Source organism: Cynocephalus volans, chromosome 10, assembly GCF_027409185.1.
Source record: "Cynocephalus volans isolate mCynVol1 chromosome 10, mCynVol1.pri, whole genome shotgun sequence".
Lineage (NCBI taxonomy): Eukaryota > Metazoa > Chordata > Mammalia > Dermoptera > Cynocephalidae > Cynocephalus > Cynocephalus volans.
This window is the reverse complement of record NC_084469.1, coordinates 19,861,845-19,881,971: the sequence shown is the minus strand read 5'-3', so window position 1 is coordinate 19,881,971 and position 20,127 is coordinate 19,861,845. Positions and strand designations below refer to the sequence as shown.

General features: G+C 37.1%; 1 protein-coding gene across 10 annotated transcripts in view; it reads left to right on the top strand.

Moving 5' to 3' along the window:
• The window catches only part of ACACA (acetyl-CoA carboxylase alpha), a 293,591-nt gene that overhangs the window by 81,459 nt on the left and 192,005 nt on the right, over positions 1 to 20,127 (top strand). For all 10 annotated transcript variants that reach the window (XM_063112234.1, XM_063112233.1, XM_063112232.1 and 7 more), the window contains 2 exons: positions 17,382 to 17,514; positions 18,862 to 19,000. In XM_063112234.1, the coding sequence (XP_062968304.1) occupies positions 17,382 to 17,514; positions 18,862 to 19,000 (272 nt within the window). The remainder of the gene's footprint in view (positions 1 to 17,381; positions 17,515 to 18,861; positions 19,001 to 20,127) is intronic.

The window sequence follows — 20,127 nt, the reverse complement described above, 5'->3', positions numbered from 1 at the left end:
CCAATAAGGTCTCAGAGATGTTTGAACTGGTATTTGAAGGATGAACAGAAAAAGGACAGTCTAACAGAGATAGGTGTGTGTATAATAGAAAGGGTAGAGTTGGTGGGGTAGACAACATGTGTACAGATACCAGTGAAACATCTAGCATGTGTAGGCAATTATAAGTCATTGGGTATTACAGGAATGTAAGGGGAACAGTATGATCAGTGCAAGGAAGAAGAGCCTGGTGAGATAGAGCTAAAGTAATTAAGAGTATATATGTCATATTCTCATAATAAAAAATAAGTATTTGGTCTTTGTCTCTGATTCCTAGCACACAGATCCTAAAACCCCTGGAAACTCTTGAATAATAAGTGTCTTTCATGCTAATGAGATGACTGGGGGCCGGGATTCCCTAGATAGCTTCAGAATGGGGGCTGATCACCAGAAAGACCAAGGCGTGATTAGAGAATTGCAACTTTCAGCCCCATCCCCTGATCTCCCAGGAGGGGAGAGAGGCTGGAAATTGAGTTAATCAAGAGTGGCCAATGATTTAATCAACCATGCCTACTTAATGAAACCTCCATAAAACCCCCTAAACAACAGGGTTCATAGAGCACCTGGGTTGGTGAACTCATCGAGGTGCTGGTAGGGTGGAATGCCTAGAGAAAGTCATGGAAGCTCTTCAATTTTCCCCCCATAGTTTGCCCTATGCTTCTCTTCCATTTGACTATTCCTCAGTTGTATCCTTTATAATAAACCAGTAATAGTAAGCAAATTCTTTTCCTGTGTTCTGTGAGCTTTTCTAGCAAATTATTGAACCTGAGGAAAGGGTTGTGAGAACCCCTGATTTATAGCTGGTTCGTCAGAAGTACGGGTGACTAGGACTTGTAATTGGTCTGAAGTGGGGGGCAGTCTGGTGGAACTGAGCCCCTAAGCTGTGGGGTGTGTGCTAAGTCCAGGTAGGTAGTGTCAGAATTGAATTGTGGGACTTCCATTTGATATCCAGAGAGTTGGAGAACTGGTTGTTGGTGTGGAAAAAACCCACACATTTGGTGTCAGAAGTGTGAGTTAAATGGTGTGAGGTTTTCCCCTGGCTGTGCAAAAGAATCATCTGTGGAGCTTTACAAAAAATATGGATTCAGGGCCGACCCGTGGCTCACTCAGGAGAGTGTGGTGCTGATAACGCCAAGGCCACGGGTTTGGATCCCATATAGGGGTGGCTGGTTGGCTCCCTGGGTGAGCATGGTGCTGACGACACCAAGTCAAGGGTTAGGATCCCCTTACCAGTCATCTTAAAAAAAAAAAAAAAAAAAAAAAAAGGATTCTTGGACCTCGTCTCAGACTTATTAAATTATAGTCTGTGGTCATGGAGCCCAGGGATCTTTATTCTAATGCTGTCCATGTGAGTCTGAGATGAAGCCTGAGCTGAGAAGCACTTTTTTAGAGTTTAGAACAGTGCCTGGCATATAGCAAAAGTTTAATAAATGTTTATTACATTGAAATTAAAATAGTGCAAGTAGATTTAGAGCACTATGAGGAAGAGTATATAGGTTGAAGGCAACAGTTATCTTAGGGAAATATCTACCTTTAGGTGGAAGGATGAAAAAAAAGACAAAGAGGACAGGAAGTGATCAGTGAGGTTGAAGGAGAACCAAGAAAGCCAACAGAAAGATAATTTCATGATGGAGGATGTGGCATTCATGTTGAATAAAGAGGTAAGAGATAGAAGACCAAGAAAAAGCACTGGGGTTAATGAATAGGAGGATCTTGGGGCGTACAGCTTTAGTAGATGGCAGGAGATTAAGTAGTGTATAAGTGGTAAAGGAGTAGTAATTTCAATGGTATGTTACTCTTTTAAGAAATTGATGGCAAAGAAAAAAGTAGAACAGTTACTTGAGGGGATAGCAGGATCAAAAAGTTCTTAGTTGATTTAAGGATAGATTTTAGCAAAAGACAGTAGAGAAAGAATTAAAGGTACTAGAGGCTTTGACCTTGAGCTGTCAGTGTTAAGTGGGAACCATCTCAGGGCAGATAAGCATGAGAATCCTAGTCTCTTTAACTATCTCTGGTTTCTGGCATGGGTGGCACTGTTTGTTGAAGTGAAAATGAAGTTGTTAATAACCATAGTTTAATACCTGATATTTTTCTGAGTACTCTTTCTCCCATATTTATAGTTCTTATCTCAAAATATCAATTTAATAATTCTTTTTGGTTTTTGACAGCTGGATGGTATGGGGATCTGAACCTGTGACTTGGTGTTATAAGGCTGTGCTCTAACCAACTGAGCTAACCAGCCAGCCCCCTAATAATTCTTCATGAGTAAAAATTCTAACCTCCTAGCCAGTAAAATCTAATGGCAGTCATGCAACTGGGACTCCATTTGTCAGGTAGACTTATAGGAGATGATCAGTGAGATATTCGTAGAAGTGTTCAGAATACAGAAGTTAAAATTTGAGTTCCAGGATATCCTGACCCGCTAAATGTAAATAATTGTATCACATCCTCTCTACATTTTTGCTACTCATATTTTTCCTTTCAGTTCACATGATCACTGACCTTGTGTGGGCATTCATTATCTCTAGTCTGATTTATTGCAATGGACTTTTTCTGTCTTTAGTCTGCCCCTATTTCACATTTATTCAAATATCTGTAATGTTTTCCCTCTGCTTTCAGAGTAAAGCCTCAGATAATAACTGCTAACTTTACTGCCATTCATCGAGTATTTACTGTGAGTCAGGCACTATGCTAAATGTTTTCAATATTTATCTCATTTAACCAAGCAACAGTCAGTCCTGTAGAGTAGGTATTAATTACCTTCATTTTATGGATGAGGAGTCATGCTCAGAGAGATTATATAATTTACCTACCTAATAAGTGGCAGAGGCATTCAGTCATGGTATTCAAGTACTTCCACAGTCTGGCCACAACTGAATTTTCTAGTTTTATTTCTCTACCCACGTACCCAGTGCCCAGTGTTCTTTCCCTCCTTTCTTCTTTCCAGTCACACTAGACAATTGTCTCTTCCCCAACATGTGCTATACTTTTCCATCTTTGTGCCCTTTGCTCATTCTGTTTGTGTCTCAGTCTCTTTTTCTGTCTCTCCCTCTCTCTTTGTCATGTTTTTTTATTGAAATGCTGTTTCACCTCACTGTTGAAATTCCATTAACCCTTTGAGGTCATCACTCTTGAAGGTCCTTCTCAAACACTGCCTGTGCTGTGAAATTTTTCTTGTTCTTTTTCCTATTTTGTTTTTCTCTTTGGGTAATTTCACCTTCCATTTTCCACAACAATGATTTCATTCCTTTTCAAACAGTCTCCCCTTGTGCTATTTCCTGTCCATTGTAGACGTACTTTTAATTCATAACGTTGCCACATATTTCACTGAATAAATTCAGGCCAGAAATTCTTCTCAAACCTCATTTCAAACTTACCTTTATCTGTATTCACTTTCTCATTTTTCTTTCTTGTTACAAGCACTCCTCAGCACCCACCCTCCTTTGGTCATCCTCTTCTTCTTTACATTTGAAGTATCCCTTTTTCTGCTAGATCATTCCTGTTGGCATTGAGACATGCTCTGATCTTTCCTATCTTTATAAAACTCTTCTTTCATGGCCACATTCTCTTTGGACTATTGCCCTATCTCTGTGCCCTACTTCATAGCCAAGATTTTCAGAACTGCTATTCCGACTTCCTCATCTTTCATTCATTCTTCAAACTATTCTAGCCTGGCCTCTGCCCAACCATGCTACTGAAACTGCCCTCATGAAATCACTAATGACTGCTGTGTTGCTAAATCCAGTGGATACTTTTCAGTTATGATCCTTCTAGCTCTCTCAACAGTTCTGTACAGGTGACTACTTTTTCTTAAAACACAGGCTTTTCTTTTCTGCTAAAAAACCACGCTTTCACACCTTTCCTTCTACCTCCCTCCTTCCTACTCTTTCCAGTCTCGTTTGCAACTTCTTCCTCTCTCATGTAACCTCTATGTTGGATTTCTTCATTGCTTAGTCCTGGACCTTCTTCTCTTTTTATTTGATATGTATTTTCTCTCTATGTAATCTCATTCCTTTGCTACTGCTTATATGCCTATGACTCCCAAATTTATATCAATCCCAGACCTATCATCTGAGATCACTTGTTATATTCACCTATTTATGTGAAATGTTCACTTAAATGTCCTATAGGCATTGAACTCTTGATTTCCCTGTACCTTCTGCATAAATTTGATTCTTCTCTGATCTTCCCCATCTCACTAAATAGCACTTCTAGCCACTCTGCTTAAGCCAAAGACCTGGGGAATCATACTTCAGTTCTGTTGATTCTTTCTCCAACATTTACCTTAGTATATTCACTGCCATTACCTTAGTTAAAGCTTTAGTCCATCAACTCTTGTTTGGACTATTAGAATGGTCATCTAACTGGATTCTCTGCCTGTATTATATTCTTGCCTCCTGATTTCCTGTTGATCTTAGCAGAATATACAACATTCTTACCTTGGCTCATGAGACCCTGAATGATCTGACGTCTGTCAACTTGCGTTTGCTGACAGTACTTCAGTTGTACTGGCCTTTCAGTTGCTCTAGTAGGCCAGTGTTTTTCACTCTCTCAGTGATCACTTGAGGTCTTAAGGATAATGATTAGATTTCAGATTAAATGCCATTTTCTCAGAGTCCCACTATTATTACTCATAATGTTCCTTTTTCCCTCTATCGTGATAGCATTTATCACAATTTGTAATATTTTTACTGGTTTTTTTTTTTTTTTTTTTTTTTTATTGCTTGTCTCCGTTACACTGTAACATGAGCGTAAGACCATATATGTTTTGTTTACAATTGTATACCCAGGACTTTCTATAGCATATGATAGTCACTTAATAAATATTCGTTGAATAAATGGAAGAGATAAAGAACTGACCAGGGATTGTCGCAAAAGACAGTAGGAGTGGCTTTTAAATTATACATATTATATGTTCAATTCCTTTTTTTTTTTGGCAGCTGGCTGGTGCAGGGAATCAAACCCTGGACCTTGGTGTTATCAGCAGTATGCTCTAATTATATGTTCAATTTCTTTAGAAGGTTTAGCATTATTTAGGTTTTCTACTTCTTCCTGGGTAGAATGGAGATTTTTTTTTTTTTTTTTTTTTTTTTTTTGGTCTTTTTTGTGACCGGCACTCAGCCAGGGAGTGCACCAGCCATTCCTATATAGGATCCGAACCCGCGGCGGGAGTGTCGCTGCGCTCCCAGCGCCGCACTCTCCTGAGTGTGCCACGGGCTGGGCCCGGAGAGTTGTTTTTCAAGAGATTTATCAACTTCATCTAAATTTAAAAATTTATTGGCATAAAGGTCATCATAATATACTCATTTCTTTTTCATGTCTGTGATATTTGTAGTGATTCCCTCTTCCTTATTCCTAATATTGGCAATTAGCATTTTCTCTTTTATTCTTGATCAGTCATAATAGAAATTTATCAACGTAATTGGCCTTTTCAAAGAACTAACATTTGGCTTTGTTGATTTTTTTTCTATTGCATATTTGTTTTTGCTTGCATTTATGCCTGCTATCATCTTCATTCCCTTCTTTCTACTTTCTTTGGGTTTCATTTGATGTTCTTTTACTAACGTTTTGAGATAGATGACTAAATCATTGATTTTTAGTCCTTTCTGATCTAATGTGTATGCTGAAGACTATAAATTTCCCCCTAAGCCCAGCTTTAGCCTTATCCTACATGTTTCCCCCACCCAACGTTTTGTTATAAAAAATTTCAGTCATATAGCAGAGTTGAGAGGATTTTATAGAGAACACCCACATACTCACCACCTAGATTCTACCTTTAATGTTTTTCATGTGTCTGTCCATTTCTCTATCTCTGTATTCATTCATCAGTTCATCTTACTATATCCCCAAAGTTTTGATGTGGTATATTTTCATAATTCAATTAAAAACTTTTTAAAATTCTCGTGATTTTTTTTGACCCATAAATTATTTAAAAGTATATTGGTTAATTTCAAGGCACTTGGGTATTATATTATCTTTGTTATTGATTTTTCAGGGGACATACTCTGTGTGATTTCAATCCTTTGAAATTTGTTGACACTTTATGACTTAGCATGTGGTCTATTTTGATAAAGTTTACTAAACACTTGCAATGAATATTTATTTTTTAAGTTGAATGTGTATTTTTCAGTTATAATAGGGTTCTATATATATCAGTTAAGCTTTTTAGTTTTGTTCTTCTGTATCCTTGATTTTTTTTCCTACTTGTTCTATCAGTTGCTAAAAGAGGAATATTAAAATGTCCCACTATAAGAATCTTATAAATCAGTAAGATGAAAGACATTTGATACAATTGAAACATGGAGAAAGACTTGAACAGACACTTCAAAAGAAGATATTCAAATGACAAATAAGCATATGAAAAGGTGCTCAATATCATTAGTCATCAAGGATTTGAAAATTAAAATTATAATGTTAAACACTTATTCTAACCAAAAAAGCTAAAATTAAAAGACTAACAGTATCTTAGAGCATGGTGCTGATAACATCAAGGTCTAGGCGTTCCATCCCTGTACTGGCCAGCCACCCAAGAAAAAAAAAAAGACTAACAATATCAAGTTTTAGTAAGGGTGTGGAGCTCATCACTAGTAAGAATGTAAATTGGTACAACTAGTTTAGAAAACCTTTTGGCAGTATCTTTTAAAGCTAAACATACAAATACTCCATCAATAAAAATTTTACTTTGGGGTATATACCCAAGAGAAATTATCACATTTGTCCACCAAAAATCAAGTACAAGAACAAGTGCAGCCAAAATTCATAAAGAACCCAAATATCATGAATAATAGAAAAGATAAATAAACCAAGGGATGTTCACACAATGGAATACTACACAGCAATGAAAATGAACAAACTGCTACTATGTTAACACATTGATGAATTTTATACACATAATATTGATCAAAAGAAGCCAGACATAAAATTTCATACAGTATAGCTATATGCATATGAAGCTAAAGAACAAGTAAGACTAATTTAAGGTGGTAGAGGTCAGAATAGTGTTTACCTTTGGGGAGAATGTTGACTAGGAAGAGAGCACTATTGAGCCTTCTGGGACCTTGGAAATATTCTGTATCTTGATGGGGTCATTGGTTGTGTGGGTGTATGTATATGTGTGTGTGTGTGTGTGTGTATGTGTAAAATTAATTGAGTTGAATACTTAAGCTTTATGGACTTTGTTGTATGAAGTTATATCTCAATTCAAGGTAAATGAAATAGGTAGGACTTCCAGCTGTAGCTGAGTAGGGAGATTGGCAAATCCTCAACCCAAAAAACAACTATAAAGCTTGACAAAATGGACAAAAACAACCATATTAGCACCCTTGCAACCAACCAAAGGCATATAATAATCTGAGAAACTTTTATGCTTGAATAACTGCTGAAATTCAGTAATAACAGTGAGAGTCTATGGTGTTATTGCCTAAGACTGTTTCAATCTCCCTTTTCCCAGCTCAATTGGCATGAATGTTTTGCCATGAAGGTAGGCTGTGAGGACTAGCAGCTTTGATGCTGTAGTTGAAGGGAGCTTACTCAACTTTTTGGGGGCAGTGGATGATGTCTGTACTCACTGGTGGTGTCGGTGCAAGAGACTATCTTAGCAGTGGGTGAGTGGCACAGGCTAGTGTCGTTGCTAGACTGAAGCCTGTTTGTTGTTGGGGCAAGCATATTGCTGGCAGGCACAGAGGAGACATAAGACCCAGTAGAAGTAAAAGCCAGGGCAGACTTGAAAGTGTACTGGACTTTGAATGCACCACTCAGTCCCACACACAGACCCATGAACAGGGTACAAAAGCTTTACTGGCTTCAGGTGACTAATCATTGGCTGACATCTAATCTATGTAGACATGAGGGGTGACTCCTTAGATGCCAGTGTAAATGTAAAAATCAAAAAGAAAAAGAAAATGAGCAGAGACATCAATGGCTGTACAATGAAGGGGAGACATATTTTACAGATTTAATCCAGGCAAATGATTAAGCCAAGAAAAGGAGAAAGAAAGAAAAGGTAGTAACAACAACTTTCATAGATAAAAGAAATCAGAATCCAGCATTACTATGATGAATTGTTTAATGTTTAGTTTTCAATAAAAAATCATGAGACATGCAAAGATGTAGAAAAGTGTGATGCATATTTAGGAAAAAGAGAAGTAAATAGAAACTGTCTGCAGGTGTTTTTAAATGCTGGATTTACCAAAGTCTTCAAAGCAGTCTATAAGTGTGTTCAAAGAACTAAAGAAAAACATGGTTAAAGAATTATTTAAAAGTCAGACAACAAACAATAAACAAATTCTCAATAAGCAAATGTCACCAGAGAGAATACACAGATGGCAAATAAGCCCGTGAAAAGATGTTTAATAGCTAATAGCAGTTTGCATTTAGGAAAATAGAAATAGTAATTATCTGTTAGGAAAAATGCAAATTAAGATAACAATGAGATATTACTATATACCTATCAGAATGCCTAGATTAAAAAACTGACCACACCAAATGTTTGTGAGAATGCAGGGAAATTGGATCACTTGTACATTGTAAAATGATACAGCCACTTTGGAAAATAATTTGGCACTTTCTTATAAAACGAAACATTTATTTACGGTATGATCCAACAATTCCACTCCCAGTAATACACACAAGAAAAAGGAAACATATCCACATAAAAACATGTACATGAATGTTCATAGCAGCATTATTCATAATAGCCACAAAGTAGAAACGATCTAATGTCCATCAACTGCTGATGGATAAAAAAAACATGATGTATTCATGCAATGAATACATGCAATGGATACATGACCATTAAAAAGAAATGAAGTACTGATACATGCTACAACATTGAAAACATTATACTGAGCAAAAGAAGCCAGTCACAAAAGACCACGTATTATTCCATTTATATGAAATGTCCATAATAAGCAAATCTATAAGGACAGAAAGTATATTAGTGATTGCCTAGGAATGGGTAGGATGCTGGGGAGATGAGGAGTGACTGCTACTGGATACAAGGTTTCTTTTTGGGGTGATGATGGTTCACAACTATGTGAATATACTAAAAACCATTGAATTGTACACTTTAAATAGGTGAGTTGTATGATGTGTGACTTATGTTTCAATAAAGTTGTAAGCAAAATTTAAAAAATGAGTTAGCAAGGTCACAGGCTGTAATATCTATATACAAAGGCCAATTGTATTTCTATATGCTAGCTAGAAATGAACAATCCAAAAATGAAATTAAGAAAATAATTTTATTCACAATAGCATCAAAGAAAATAAAATACTTAAAAATAGATTTAACAATAAACATACAAGTCTTATACACTAAAAATTATAGAACGTTGCTTACAGAAATTAAATAAGATCTACATAAATGGAGAGGCAGTCTATGTTCATGGATTGGAAAACTCAGTATTGTGAAGACGATAATTCTCCCTAAATTGGTCTATAAATTCACATTACATATCAAAATCCCAGTAGCGTTTTTTTTTTCTTTCTAGAATTTGACAAGCTGATCCTAAAATTTACATGGAAACCCAAAGGGCCTAGAATAACCAAAACAATTTTGAAAAAGGAGAGCAAAGTTGGAAGACTTATTCTATCTAATTCCAAAACCTACTATAAAGCCACAGTTATCGAGACTGTGTGATACTGCTGCAAGGATAGGTATATAGATCAATGGAGCAGTTGATTTTCAACAAAGGTACATCCTTGATCCAAGGTATCTCGCCTTATAAAAGCTCCGATGTAGGTTCCTCAAACAATTACAGATAGATCTACCATATGACCCAGCTATCCCACTGCTGAGACTATACCCAGAGGAATGGAAATCATCAAAGTCAAATCATACCTGTTCCCCAATGTTCATCGCAGCACTCTTTACAATAGCCAAGAGTTGGAACCAGCCCAAATGTCCATCATCGGATGAGTGGATATGGAAAATGTGGTACATCTACACAATGGAATACTACTCAGCTATAAAAACGAATGAAATACTGCCATTTGCAACAACATGGATGAACCTTGAGAGAATTATATTAAGTGAAACAAGTCAGGCACAGAAAGAGAAATACCACATGTTCTCACTTATTGGTGGGAGCTAAAAATTAATATATAAATTCACACACACACACACAAAAAAAACTGGGGGGGGGGAGAATATATAACAACCACAATTACTTGAAGTTGATACGACAAGCAAACAGAAAAGACATTGTTGGGGGGGAGGGAGGAGGGAGGGAGGTTTTGGTAAGGGGCAACAATAATCAACCACAATGTATATCGACAAAATAAAATTTAAAAAAAAAAAGAATAACATAAAAAAATAAAAGCTCCAATGTAAAACAGTTTCTCACAGTGTGTGCTGCAGTATAACTCAGACTGCTTTGCAATCTAGTCAGTGAATGCATCACTGTCTGTCGGGTAAACTGCTACGTCATCCTTGGTGCATGGCATGTTACAATGCTGGGATCAGTGTGGGCTTCTATTTGGATTTTGTGCCAGGTATGTGTCTACCTTGGACACTCTTTATTCATGGTAAATTAAGATGGGGATGCTTTGAATTTGGAGAAATGAATGTGGCTTTTTATTTCTTGTGTTCTAATATTACAGAATGATTGTGGGTAGCATCTACAAAACAGTAGGAACTCTAGCATTGCTTTTATATCTGGGTGTGCTGTGTTAGTGTTGGGTTGTTTTAGAAAGATCCTTTTAGTGAAAGGAAGCATAAGCTTGATTACAGAGCATGCCTCTTTAGTATATTTTTCTGTTATGGTCAAGTGCAAAATGGCCTGCTTTATTCTACACTCAGTGGTTTTTTTTTGTTTGTTTTGTTTTTCTTTCTTTTTGAGTGTTAGACTTGTATAACAAAAGCAGAGAGTGTTTCTCTTTTGGAAACTGCCTACCTCTGTAGACACTTAGATGTGTGTAAAATTAAGCTGCTTTTACTGTGACTGCTGTAACTGTCCTGAGCAAAGGCTCCAGTACTCTCTCTATATATTTTTTGGTGGCTGGCTAGAATGGGGATCCGAACCCTCTAATACTCTATTTTTGAGACATGTTATTCTGAAGAGGCATAAAAAATAAAAGGTCTCCTCTGTGTCGGCTTTATTCTTTAAAGAAAAAAGGAAATTGACCAATTGTATTGGTTATTGGTGTGGTATGGAACAGACCAGGGAACTACCCAGGGCTTCCATTTTTTATTATGGCTGCTGTTATGTTGGCCTGTTTGAGTCTTTTCATCTTGGGTCACCTGAGTGTCCTAAGATCAAGGTTTGCTTGTTTTAATCATTTTTCTTCTATCTGATCAATTTATCTTCTTTCTGTGCTCCAGGTCATTTGTGTACTTCTGTTTTGGAAGGTTTTTCTGGAAGGTTAATAGGTTCTTAGCATGATTGGCATCAGATTATTAACTATTTCTACCCAGCATTTTTTTTTTTTTTTTTTTTTTAAAGATGACCAGTAAGGGGATCTTAACCCTTGACTTGGTGTTGTCAGCACCACGCTCTCCCAAGTGAGCAAACTGGCCGTCCCTATATAGGGATCCGAACCCGTGGCCTTGGTGTTATCAGCATCACACTCTCCCAAGTGAGCCACGGGCCGGCCCTTACCCAGCATTTTGGTAGGAAATTTTTTTCTATGGTGCATGATTCAGGTTAGATAAGAGTCTGCTGAATTATACCATTCTTGAGGACTTGTCTCAGGAAGTGATCATTTTATAGATTCTAAGCAGTTAGAATCTTTTGTCATTGTTTTTTCTCCCATTACAAGGGAGCAATATCATGAGCATTTACTTAATTAAAAGCTAAAACAGGAAGATGTTACTGTATAACATTCAGCCATTGCTTCTTTTGTTTGTTTGTTTCATTGTTTATTTCTTTAAGGGATCTATTCGTCTGTGGCAGATTTGTTTTCATAGTAAGATATGTATTCTGGTAGTCTTCCTAGGCAGGATAGACCTTTGTCCAAAATATCTGTCTTGACCCCTTTTCCTTTTAAGGATTTTATCCACATCTTTTCTGTATGCTTTTTATATTAGTACAATTTTTATTCTCGTGTTTAAGTGAATAAAATCTTAGCTTGTGTGTCTGTATATATGACTACTTTGGCCTGAAAATTAGAATTATGGCTCCCACTTTATTCAAAGTTTCTTATTAATGGTATGTTTCCTTTCTTGCTTTCTTCCCCTCCTGACATGCTTTTCCCCCTTTTGCGTTTGATAATCAGTATTATTTGTTTTAATTGGATTTCAGAAGTTACCTGCTTAGGCTGTGCTGCCCTCTTCCCTCTGGATTTCATGACCCCATTATTTTCCTGACTTAGTTGTCCTTGTAAACGTTGTTGTATTTATGCCCTGGGCCTTCCCTGTCATGTGCTTCTGGCAGCCAGGAGAGGCGGTGGTGCTTTTCTCTGGTGACTATCAGAAGAAAGTGACTGTTGTTGAAATATGTTTGCTGCTGCTAAAGCAGAGCTGCTAAGATCTGTTTTCTAGTTTTTACAAGCTTTTATATTTCTTCCCCTCTCCTCTCAGTCCCTTTGGGAAATGAACTAATTCTGTGTGTGAACCAAGTATAGGGGGAAAATATGAAAAGAAGGTGGGGAAATATGGAAATTGGGGACAAAGTAGATGAAAAGACTAGTTTGAAGCCATACCCTATTTTGACTGAAGCAGGGCCAAGAAGTAGGTAGAAGGCATAGTATCTCTTGTCCTGGGATTTAAGCAGCTGCAACAGAAGGAGGAACTGCGGCTTGTGTTTACAAGGCCAAAATCTGAAGAAAAAGCTTCCATTCCTTTGCCATCTTGATATGGAGGGTTCTCCAGAGGAAAATAAGGAAATGAGATATTACATGCTTCAAAGGTAAGTTATAGGGTGCCGTATTTGGGCTATATATGTATATAATCTTTAAAAAACAGTAAAGCACTGACGGCTAAGCCCTGGAATTTATGCAACATTTGATAACTTTTTTTTTGTATCTTTAAGAAAATGAAAGCTTTTTTTTTTTTTTAAAGGAAATTGATAAAAACTGGCACGTTTGCTCCTGAATTACTAAAGCTTTAGTTTACATTCAGAATTTGAACGAAAATACCTGAGCCCATGTGTGATAGTGTAGCTATGTTGAAAACAAGCACCCCTGTATAGACTCTGCTGTGCTATTATTTCATTAAGAAATCTCAGTCTGTGCCATATTTGCTCACTGGATTTGGCTGCCTGTTTCAAGAGTGAAGTCTCTTCAACTGTTGTGAAGAAATGATATTTGTTCCTTGTAGTATGTAGCATCCTCTTGAAGGTAGTTTTGCAGAAAACTTTTTTAGAATGTATCTCTGGAGCCAGGAAAGTTGCCTGCTGCAATTGTCCTGGTAGGTAGCCAGATGAGTTGTTGAGGGTGCCATGCTCCCTTACCCTGGGATCTTCTTCTCGCTGTTAGAACTCAGGCTGATGAAGAAATGAGTCAGGCCGTTGTGGTCCTTCTTCAGGCCTCTTGAAGGTCGGTGCCTCCTCAGCAGAGGATTGACATAAAAGACTTGAATGATTTGCTTGACAGCAGTAATTAAGGGTCCCTCCATTTTCTTTTTTGTTTTGTTTGGTTGTTTTTATAATCTAGAGTTTTTATTTCAAACAAAGTTCCCTGAAACTTAAACTACTCTTAGGCAAAAACAGAAAATAAACACTTTGAGTTGACAAAATTTGTCTTTGGAACAATCACCCTTTTCTTTTCCTTTTCCCCACCTATTCCACCCATTTGGGGGAAAACCAAGCAAAACATCCACTGAGAGTCAAAGAAGTAAAAAGTAACTGTGATCTATTATTATATATTATATATAATATCAAAAAAGTGTTTTATGTATATACATGTATAAATATATCATATCAAAAAAATATAAAATGTTTGTTTAATATATTCATATAATGTGTTTTACATTTATACATGTATAAAACAAACATATATAAAACATTGTTTTTTGTATAAAACAAACATGCATATATAAACAAAATATGTATGTGTGTGTGTATGTGTCTAAATATTTGTGCTACCTCCTCCTCCCCCCACATTCATATATTGAAATCTAATCACCAGTGTGTCAGAAGATGAGGCCTTTGGGAGGTGATTAGGTCAGGATGGCAGAGCTCTCATGAATGTGGTTTGTGCCCTTATAAAAGAGGCTCCAGAGAGCTGCCTTGTACCTTCCACCATGTGAAGACACAGCAAGAAGGTGCCATCTGTGGACCAGGAAGAGAGAGTCCTCATCAGACTCCAATTTGCCAGTGCCTTGATCTTTGACTTCACAGCCTCCAGAATTATGAGAAATTTCTGTTGGGGGCTGGTTGCCAGAGCAACCAACCATGTAATTAGAGGGTTGGAACTTTCAGTCTCACCCTTTAATCTCTGGGGAGGAGAGAAGGGCTGAAGGTTGAGTTGATCACCAGTGTTCAATGATGTAATCAATTATGCCCTCCATGATGAAGCCTTCATAAAAATCTCTGAGCTATGGCGTTGGGAGAGTTCTGGTGTACTGAACACATGGAGGTGTCTGGAGGGTGGTGTGCCTGGACAGGGTATAGAACCTCTGAGTCCCTTCCAACAACCCTTGCCCTGTGCATCTTGTTCATCTGGTTGTTCATGTGTATCTTTTGTAATATCCTTTATAAGAAATGGATAAATGTAAATAAAAGTTTACCTGAATTCTGTGAGCTGCTCTACCAAGTTTATTGAACCTGAGGAGGGGAGTCATGCAAACCTCGATTTATTTTTGGTTGGTCAGAAGTACAGATCACAACCTGGGACTTGCAATTGGTATCTGAAGTGGGGGGCAGTCTTGTGGGACTGAGCCCCTATCCTGTGGGATCTGACACTATTTTCAGGTGGATAGTATCAGAATTGAATTATAGGATACCCAGTTAGAGTGGTCACAGAAGTGTTCTGTGTTGTGAGAGTATAGTAGGAGAAAAACAATTTGTTGTTTTTCTTAAACACTTGACTGAGTTCTCCTACTATTTCTAATAATTTGTCTGCAGAATTTTTTATGTTTTCTATTTAAATAATCACATCATTTGCAAATAATGATAGTTTAACTTTCTCCTTTGCAGTCTTAATGACTAATTTTTTCCATTTTATTTCACTTGCTGGTACCTACTTACACAGAGTTTACATTTATAGATTTTCTAAAATTAAAGTATAATTACATATTTATATAATAACAATGTATACATAATTATATGGTATATAATTACATCATAACACATTTTTGACTAATAATTTGCCCATCTTCGCACCATTACCATACTGTTTTAGGATATTTTGTTTGGGATGCTTGCATGTACAAGTACATAGTCATGAGTAAAATGGACCTGGAATATTCCTTTAACATCTTTGTTTAGTTTTGGTATCAGGGTTACTTTAGTGAAGGAGTTTTACTTCTTTTTCTATTTTCTGGAAGTTTGGTAGACAACTGCCCTTGAAAGTTTGGTAGATCTTTTACTTTAAAGCACCTGGACCTGGTATTTTCTTTGTGGGAAGATTTTAATGGTACTCTTTTATTTTGAAAGGATAACTTACTGCTGTCAAGGTTAGATTGTAGGGGAAAGGAAGAAAAGATGGGAATAGAATAAAACCGCTGTCTATCAAACAGTGTAAAGTATAAAGGAGCTTATCTCTATTGTTATTTAATCCTTGAAACACCCTTTTGGAGGATCTGTCAGTCAAGGTCCAGTCATGAGAAGAGAAACTGCATTAGGTATTATAAACAGAGGCCATTTAATAGTGGGAATTGTTTACTTGGGTCTTAGAAGAATAAAATAACAAAAAACTGATGCTGAGGTTACCCTGAGTTAATGATGACAGGAAGCAGCTATCACCCCTAGGGCTGGGAGATAAGAGGGAAGAGCTAGTGTTACCAGAACCTAGGAGCTTTGAGGAGGGCCCTTGGGGGCTGGTGCTTGGACCTTTGGGAGTAAGTTTTAGTAGCTGGTACTCAGATCCCTGAGGAGGAGGCCTGGCCTGACAGGTGATTGATAGACCCAGGCAATGTGGTCCAGAGGATGAGTGAGCATGGCAAGGCTGGTACTCTGACTGCCAAGAAGCCACAGCCCACTGCTTCGGGTACCTCTAAGGCTTTTCCTGGGAATGTTGAAAGAAGCTAGAATAAACTCTTCATTACAGCTGGAGCATTGCTGATAAGAGCTGGAAAAAAGTAGGAAGTCCCATTTGTTACCTTTCTGCTTTCTCATTGGCAGAACTGAACAGGAAGGAGCTAGCAAAGGAAGTCTTGGAATGAAGTTTGCAGAGTCTTAGCCCTGTTGTCACAGAGTAGAGCATAAAAGGATGGGCTTGGAGCTAAGAGACAATAACTGGGTAAATAACTGGGACAGTAAATATTATGCATATTTTACAAAGAGAAAACTGAAGCTGAACAAGGTTAAATTATTTGCCAAAGATCATTTGAGCTATTAAGTGGACAAATTTGGAATTTAAACCCAGGTCTCTGCTTATATTTGTCTAATCTAAGACACCATTGATTGTTAGAAGCACCATTATTTTATTTATTTCTTATGTATTGGTTAGAAAAAAAAATTGCCAATTAAATAAAGCAACAATTGTAATATATGTGTCAATTTTACAGATTTTAAAAAATAAACCAAAAAGATGGGGCATCTTAAAGTTAGTGCTGCCTTGTAAAGAATTTGGTTTTGGGGCCGGCCCGTGGCTCACTCGGGAGAGTGTGGTTCTGATAATGCCAAGGCCACGGGTTCGGATCCCATATAGGGATGGCCGGTTGCTCACTAAGTGAGCGTGGTGCTGACAACAAAGGTTAAGATCCCCTTACCGGTCATCTTTAAAAAAAAAAGAAAAAAAAGAATTTGGTTTTGAAGTTGTTGATTTTGAAATGCCTATGGGATGCCCAAGTAAAACATTTAGTAGGCAGTTAAAAATGTGGAGTTACGACTCATAAGAAAGAAGGATGGAGATACTAAAGTGAAGTCCATCTGCACAACAGTCATGATCCAGTTAGCCTTGCTAACTGTATTTTAGCGTTTAGCTGTCTTTGAGTCTTTTATTTACACCATCTCGTTTCACTTTATCCTTTGCCTATCTCTTTGTGAGGCTGTTGGTAAACCCTGACATTTTATTATTCAGGAACACTTATTTTTTTCCTTAAATTTCTTAAATTTCCACAAGCAAGGATCATTTTCTTTTCTATCTTCTATTTGAAAAATATGTGGTCTGCCAGCCTGCAGTCTTCACAAGGTTGCAGTTGGAAGTACTGTTAGAAATATGGTAGCGAAAAGTAGGTCTCCAGAGGATATAGAGGGGTGAAGAAATCCTATCTACAGACTTTCATGGTTTCTGTATTTTTATAGGTCCAGCATGTCTGGCTTGCACCTAGTAAAGCAAGGTCGAGACCGAAAGAAAATAGACTCACAGCGAGATTTCACTGTGGCTTCTCCAGCAGAATTTGTTACTCGCTTCGGGGGAAACAAAGTGATTGAGAAGGTAAGTTGTAACTTGCTAAATTATTTTGTCAAAAGTACATGAGACTTAATGCCTAGATTTGTTGTTTAGATTTACTCAAAATTGATACTTAGATTTTCAGAGACTTTGCTTGCCTCTTTATGCATAAATGTCCTTTCTGCTTCCCTAGCATCCTGTTATATAATTTCACTATTCTCAATAATATGTATTTACCACTGATAGTTTACTCATAGCTAATTAAGAAGATGAAACAGTGCTCATAAAGTTTCTTTTTGAAAGATCTTGTGGTTTTATAGAGTGGGGCTGCACTGGTCTGACAGGGTATGAAGAGTTGGTTAGCTTATGGGGTTCCGAAAGGGAGATAATTTATGTCACAGCATGCAATTAGAGCTAAGGGAGTAGAGAGTTTCAGAACAGAAGGCTTAACCAGTTTGATACACTGTCACTTACTGGTTTCTACCAGATATTTCAGATGTTTAAAGGAAATATACCACATGAAATACTTAAGGAGATTTCAGGTGTTTTGAAATGTTGTGAATAATTCTGTATCACTTCTATCTAAACTGTCAGAGCTGAGGATATGAGTTGGTTGAAATAGCTTGTAGTGATTACAAGATTAAAGGATCGGGGACCTATATTCCTATTCCTAAAGTATTGCTTCCTCAGTATCCTTCTATTAGTCTTCCAATAAAGATAAATTATGTGTCTGTTAGCCTATGTTATCCTCAGGGGCATAATTGCAAGATAGGTAAGGGGATGAAAGGTTTGTTTACAGAGTAGTCTCAAGATCACTTGATTCTTCTACTTTCTTTCTCGTGACCATTTTTTCTGAGGGAGTCTCTATAATTCTAAGGCATTGGGGTTCAGGATTTTGGCGAGAAGTGATTGATGTCAGGGTTTTGAAACATGTTCGGGGCTTTGTGCCTTGTTTTATTACAACAGAGAATAGTGCATGACACTGCACTTTTTAGTCTTCCTCCATTCCTTATTTGATAATAGATCATCCCTCTGAAGTTTGTTTTCTTCTGCTCTCTAGTAATAGGTATGATAGTATGGTGGAATAATTCACAAACGCACAGGGTTTGAGTAATTGTGATTTTTCCCTTCAAGAAATGAAGTTAGACTGAAGTAAATTTTAGCAGGCACATATGAAAGTATTTGCTTATTTTAAATATTTTAAAACATTGCTTGAGTATGAGGGAGCTGGTTCCTAATAGGACCAGCAATAAGAATTTCTGGTTGAAAATCTGACTTCCTCAGTGAAAGATAGATTTATAAAATTTCTCTCATCTCTTTTCCTCCGTCATTGCCTTTCTTTTCTACTTTTTCCTCCAATTCCCACTCCAACCCCCACCCCTCCACCCCCAGGTTCTTATTGCTAACAATGGCATTGCAGCAGTGAAATGCATGCGGTCTATCCGGAGGTGGTCTTATGAAATGTTCCGAAATGAGCGTGCAATCCGATTTGTTGTCATGGTCACACCCGAAGACCTTAAAGCCAATGCAGGTGAGTTATTGGCATTATGAAAACATCACCCTAAAGCAAAAAACATTGAACAGTCCAGACTTTAAGTAGTAGAATGTTAACTTAGGGAGATTCCCAAACCCAAGATTTCCAAATGAAATCCTTTAAAAAGAATTTCTCTTTAAAAAGTGCTAATAATAGGCATATACAAGTGGTTATATTATAGTTAATCTGAATACAGACTCTCTTGTGTTCGAAGGGTAAGAAGGTAGAAATTTAACAAAAGTGTTGATTTGGGCTTTCAAGTGTATGCCTTTTTCAGTTTTAAGTATTGCATTTGCTATGCCACATATTTTATCATGTGTAAGTGGAAAGTTTTGGAAGGAAATGCTATTTTCCTTATGAGTTATATTGAATTGTAGGGAAACTTATGGTTAAGATTTTTTTTTTCCTCTTCCTCCTGAGTGAGAGACCTCTTGGGACCCAAGTGGGTTTTGCTAGGTAAACTCTTCTCTATATTTTCTCTATTCAGATGGTCCTCTGAGAGTTGAACATAAAGACTATTAGTGTAGCTGAAAAGTGTGGCTTGTCTTTCTTCTCCATACTTATCACTAAGGTATAATCTCTTAAAGTAGAGTACTCACAGGTAACATAGCTCTTTAAAGAGCTATTCTTTTAAAGCTTTTTGGGTCTGTATATGTTCTCTCTATATTAAGACTGATATTAAGAATATTCCTAAGGAGTAAAGTTTATTACATCATCTTATTTAGAAACAGAGAAGTCAGCAATTTATTGGAAAGCATTTGTTATGTGAAATCATTTAAACGTATGCTTTCACATCTCTGAGCCACAATTTTCATATCAGTAAAAAGAAGATCATAATGTCAATTTTACTGGATAGCTGCAAAGATAAATATAAACTACATTGCATGGCTTCTTTTTCCCTGTCCATTTCTACCTGGTACTTCAACAAATTTATTTATACATTCACTCAGTAAACATAGAGACCCATCAGTTGAATAAGAGGTGATCTTGCTCTAGGATATAATTTCAATACAGTGTGGTAAGTGGCATAATAGAAACATGTGCAGAGAACACAGAAGCAAGACATTTAACTCTTGAGGGCAGGGTTAAGATAAAGCTTTCTGAAAGAGGTTATGGCCTAGCTA